Raw genomic sequence first — 5,523 nt, forward strand, 5'->3', positions numbered from 1 at the left:
ACCCCCCAATAACGATATGGACAGAGGAGTTGGTGCATTTGACCTCCATCTTCCAGTTCGTTGCGTACGGAGTCTTCGAACGGAGATGTAACCCCTAGCGGCTGTGGAAACCCCAGCGAATTGAATATGTTATACTACTTTGAAACATTCGCTTTGAAAGAAAGAATATCAGGATGGGTAAAGAAAAACCGGTGTTTGATGGGGATCTCCTAGGGGAACACCAGGTCGTCGTAGCTAGAATTTGACGTTCCATTCCCTTCATATATCCCTGGATGAAAGGCGCAGCAAGCGATATCGAGGCCCATTAGCCGTCCCGCTATCATTTCCTAATATATCTAGAGCCAATGCATTTTTGCAAGAGAATCGAACTATACATGTATATCAACACCTACATATTTTCGGAGCATTATCCGTAGGCAATAATTGTGAAGATAGTGATGATGATGACGATGATGACTGCAGCCTTGAACAGTTTTGGATATGCGGTGCAGAGTATAATCTACCTATCCGAGGGTGCCAATAACTACACGCCTTGCCTCGGAGATTTCCAGCGTCCTAGGTCCGTATCACCCCCTCGTCTATCGATTACGATCCGGCCCGAAACAATTTCTGCAGAAAACAGCACCCTCTTCAAAGCTAAATTCCGAAGAGCGATACACAACCGTTGCGAGCTAGTCGATTGCGCTATACATATGCGAATAATAGTGAGAAAGGTGTTCATTTATCATAACACAATGTTTGCTCTTGTTTCATGGGCGGGTGCGGGGGATGGGACTCAGCGGAGCGTAGGGATTGCAGTTGGTGTTTTTCTACCCCCCTTGAGAGCCGGAGAATCGTGAGATGACGGAGACAGACTTTTTGACCTTGATATATCCTTGGTGAGCTGTAATAGTTTAGGCAATCCACGCGTCATTTTCGAGACAATATAGAGGAGAGCAGAAAGTACCGACTCTATATACACTTATATAGTGCATGAATGTGAGTCCTTTCTATTCGTTGGCATTTCATTTCTTGAGCGTGCATGTCCTTCAGGTGAACTGTCTACAAACCACCTAACCCTGGGGCAACGGAAGGAGAGCACACGAATCGTAGATTCCCAGCTCTCAGATTGCCGTATTTCTCTCATTGAAAATATATTCATAAAAATATATTGTAATGTACATGTACAATGCGTCGGTTGACTATCTCCCCTCTCGTCCAGAGTACACATCTTTCGTACCATCAAAAAAGTTTCATAAATCCCTCTCTAACTCCAACTAAGCTGTTTCCCACACTATATAACAAAAAAAAAAAAAAAAAAAAAAAAGGAGCTGTTCCTAAACGAACATAATCGTTGGGCCATGACCTTTGCCGTGCTCCTCCACCAGACCAAATACAAAAATAAAAATTGCGCAGAAAAAGGAGAGACAAAAAGAGCGAAAAGCGTAAATGTCTTCCACCAAACTCCTGTACCTACGTACCTACAGGGAAAAAAGGAGATAGGAAATGTGATCCAGTACATTAAATCATCATCATAATACAAAGTCGAAGCCGAGAAAGAGAAAGCGAAACAAGGAAAAATACCGAGAGAAGGTGGTAATGAATTTGGGCCTTGAATAAACATCGCTGTCGGGAATGTTTGAGCATCTCCTAGTCGTATGAGGGTTTCTATAACCCATATAGGCTTCCAGTATATGTAAAGCGCCAAGTTGGTAGTTCAAGTACTCGCGATTCCCTTTGGGGCAAACACGTCTCTCTCAACAGTAAGCAACGAAGCCACAGCGCATTTCTCAACGGGGGAGCGGCTATTTATTGGGTTGTTCAGCTCTGAAATGGCCGATATATATGGCCTGTTGATGGCGTGAAACCCAGCGTTGTCTGTTGCCATTTGTAGTTCGCGGATTGCGTCCTGGGGACTGGGGCAAGGAGTAGGAGGAGATGTACCACGGCCTCTATACGAGTTGAATATTGCGTGGAAGAATGCCTCTTCGAGCTTGATAGGTGGGAAGCTGAACTTTTTCGAGTAATCTGATGCAATTAGTGACCAGAAGGAATCGCGGTGGGTATCATAGAGACCCCGGAGTCGGATGGTATCGATGCTTTCAGGGTGATCGAAGGAGCTGGACTGGTTGTCCTGGCTGTGGAAAATGGAAGTATCCAATCCAAGGGAACTATTGATATTTGCGGCGGGTGCCGACTGTACGGAGGGCAGTGTGGAAGTGTTTGGTTTCGGAAGAATGGGAACATGAGAGCGAGATTGTTGGGGAGAATCGACTACGGAAGATGCTGTGGAAGGCATTATTGACCGGGGGCTTGGGGAAGATGGCGCGGTGTACATGTTATCAGATGGCTTGTATTCAAGAGGGTATTCCTGCGTCGTCGGCAGTGGCGAAATCGAACTGATGGAAGACATAGACTCCGTGCGTCTACGCCGGTTGCCGTATGACATCTGATGATAATGGAGGCGGCAAGCAAGTTCAGTCTTGCGCAAGTGGGCAGCAATATGCTTGTAAGGCATTTTGTGCAGGCGAGTCCGTATGAGATATGTTTCCTATGGAGAGGTTAGCTTCTTTTAAGTTCCATGGGAGTACATCAACCGCTAGGACTTGCGTACTTCTTCTTCAGTCCATGCCCGACCTCCCCCTGCAGAAGCTGTTTTTCGATGCTTTTGGATACGGTGCCCAATCCGGTCTAGCTGAAGGGGTGTCGTGGATCGAGCATCCGTCGGTAGGGAGGTGGAGCGGATAGTCGAAGACATGATTCCCAGTGCAATATTTTCCAGAAATAAAAGCTGCTATATAGAAGAAAAGACAGTAGTTATCAAACTCTTTGGAATAATCCTAACAGAACAAACTTGAAAACGCAGCATGGGGCAGTCTTATATTTACCCTATTTAAAAGAGCCTGTGCCTGAGCCAAAAACGGTTCCTGACACTAGCAGAGGTAGCGCATAAATCAGAGTGGCGATGGTTGCTGGTGCCTGATCTGTTTCTGAAAATTTGCTTGTTGGTAGAGAGTGGGAGGAATCGTCCCTGCAGATTGATGATATGTGACCGCCGCACTTACGATCTTTCCCAGAAAATGACAGAATTGCATGAAATCGTTCCAAAAGGAGCTAATGGTTATTTCCAAAGGGAGGCTTAAGCCTATCTCAGAGCAGATCAGCCGCGCCAAATCGGCCCTACAGGTTTTAACTCGGGGTTGCTCACACACAAGGCAAAACCTAAGAAGTGTCAGTTCTCAGAACAGAGCTAGCCATCTACTAAAAGCGGTAGGGGCTCTAGAAGATTGCTAAACAGTAATAGTCGGTTTCAAAAATCACCCGAAAGGGAAAAATAAGTTTTTGATGCAACACATTCAACACATGGTCCGTCAATTAACGCTAAAAAGGTTAAAAGACAAAAAATAATTTGGAACAAAACGGCCAAGATTGGCGAAGAGGAAGTGCGCGTTTGAGATCCCCGAAGTCAAACCGTTCCAAGCTCAAAACCCAGAATTGCATCAGAGCTTTCGCTAACTAGAGCAAATGCTTAACTCAGGTACAGAGCCATCTAGAAGTCATCTTGAAACCGACAACTTTAAAACGTTGAGCGGGTTCTCTCCTGTTGAATGAGGTACGAAAACGCGGAGGCAAACGCGGGGGCACCAACAGGTAGGCTTTCACAGAAACCAACGCCACATAAATGGTAGATGGCAATGCCTGTGGTGTCTAAATCTTCATTCCCATGCATCTCACATGAGAAAGATCCAGTTCCTCGAGACAATCCAGTTCGCTGACAATGTGAGGGTCGCTTGGCGACAGGCTTGGCGGGTTGTGATTGGTCCGGACACAAACAACCGTTTCAACTGCCCCAACTCTGTTACCAAGATCGTTTCTTCTCGGAATGGGTTTCACCATGGCCTATTCAACCTCTAATCCTTGATAGAGCTCAGACGGTCCCTATCATGCATTGACATCCAGTTCCGAAGACAAAAAGTATATTTAACAAAAAATGTCCTGCAGGTGGACAATGCTGACTGAAATCACACGGGATATGATGAGCCCCCTAGGATCAAACATTCAGGAAACCAAAAAGAATTTTGAAACTCGATTTGGAATCCAAAATAGAAGGGATTGGCTTCGAAGCAATCAGGACGATGCAACTTTTGAAGCAGCTCATGCACAGTAGAAATCCCATATTATTGTGTTTAGGAGTAGTGAAAATCTGCCTAAGGCAAGAATGGCTTGGCTGCCGTGGTGCAAACTTCCGGAGCAGCGCGAGGGGCAGTTAGCGGGAGAATGGTTATTGCAAATGATATTGTTGAGGTTGGGAAAATACCCGCATGGCCCGGTCTCGGGTATGTCGAAAATCGATGAAAACATACGGAGTATATTCCTAGGAATTGGATGGATTGCGAGGAGGTATTCTAATGTTTCGCCAGCTAGCTACTATTATTAGCATTGCAAGGGCAGTTCCAAAACTGTAGACTTGGGATGTAGGCTTCGTAGAAGCTGATTGAAACCAAGGATCTCTCCCATCAAACATAAACCAACCCACTCGTTGCGTCACAATCAAGCCTGGCTTCACTGTTATGCCATAATAAATGTTTGCGAACTTTTGATATTTCTTTTTTCAACCCCTAGAACAAACTAGGTCAGCAGTTTCCCATGCAATTTAGCCACGGGGTAAAGACCGGACGGGTCCTTCGAATCAGACTTGCAGCTCCGAGAGGTTCAAATGGCGTTCTAGCGGACTCCATCCCAGACCTTGCTGGTGTTTGAGGAAAGAAAGGAAACCGGGGAACAACCACACACGGGAGAACAACTTCGTTCAGACATATCCCAGAGCATGCGCCGATGGAGCTTCCACCCAAGCGCATTGCACGATGATCCAAACCCACAAGCAGGCTGACACAAATAGTTGTTGTCATGGAAGCACAGATAATTCATGTAAAGGCAATGCACTCAATACGCGCGTATCATGCAGATGAACACCCTGGAAGAAAATATACGCCAAATCGTCCACCTCTGTTTCTGAGAGCTGTTGCAAGTTTCTTCCCTGTTTCAGCCTCCTGTTTCCTTAACTATTTCGGTTGCTAGGATAAGCTTCCCCAGTTAACGCAGCTAACTTTTTGTGGTTAGCGCGTCACGGCCCAATAGGATTTAGCTTGTGGCCAGTTCAGTGTAAGGCCTAGGGCTTAGGGCATGCTTACATACACATCATGTGACCCACAGAAGACGCGGCGCGTCTTATACTCATTCCCTGCTTCTCTACTATCTAGTTCTCTTCTTCAAGAATCAGTAATATTACATCCTAATATGAAGCTGCTGTCACCCTGATATTCATGTAATCAAGTTCTAATATACTGATTCTTCTTCTCTACAATATCAGCCACAGCCTTGCAGCTATAAAATCACAAAAATTTTCACTTCTTAACAATTATTATAGCACTCATCTGTGAAATGCAAAGTCTTATTAATTAAGTCAATCAACTGACTGAGTAAAATCATGTGATAATGAAAGAAAACACTTATCTTACTTAATATTTAGATGCTCTGAATAAA

At 45.1% G+C, this 5,523-nt stretch overlaps 1 protein-coding gene across 5 annotated transcripts; it reads right to left on the minus strand.

The window, feature by feature from the left end:
* Nucleotides 1–989: 989 nt before the first annotated feature.
* On the minus strand, nt 990–5,061 carry BDBG_04640. 5 transcript variants are annotated; one of them, XM_031721772.1, is made up of 4 exons: nt 4,767–4,997; nt 4,298–4,598; nt 2,594–4,222; nt 1,103–2,530 (listed from the first exon to the last, which is right to left on the minus strand). In XM_031721772.1, the coding sequence occupies exons 3-4, from the start codon at nt 2,735–2,737 to the stop codon at nt 1,697–1,699; spliced, it is 978 nt and encodes a 325-aa protein (XP_031578633.1). In that variant the 5' UTR covers nt 2,738–4,222; nt 4,298–4,598; nt 4,767–4,997; the 3' UTR covers nt 1,103–1,696. The 5 variants fall into 5 exon arrangements, with proteins under 5 accessions (XP_031578630.1, XP_031578633.1, XP_031578631.1 ...); XM_031721770.1 differs by having other exon boundaries at nt 4,653–4,997; XM_031721771.1 differs by having other exon boundaries at nt 2,594–2,969; nt 3,045–4,222; nt 4,298–4,997.
* Between the last annotated feature and the right edge of the window lie 462 nt (nt 5,062–5,523).

Source organism: Blastomyces gilchristii (assembly GCF_000003855.2).
Source record: "Blastomyces gilchristii SLH14081 genomic scaffold supercont1.9, whole genome shotgun sequence".
Taxonomy (NCBI): domain Eukaryota; kingdom Fungi; phylum Ascomycota; class Eurotiomycetes; order Onygenales; family Ajellomycetaceae; genus Blastomyces; species Blastomyces gilchristii.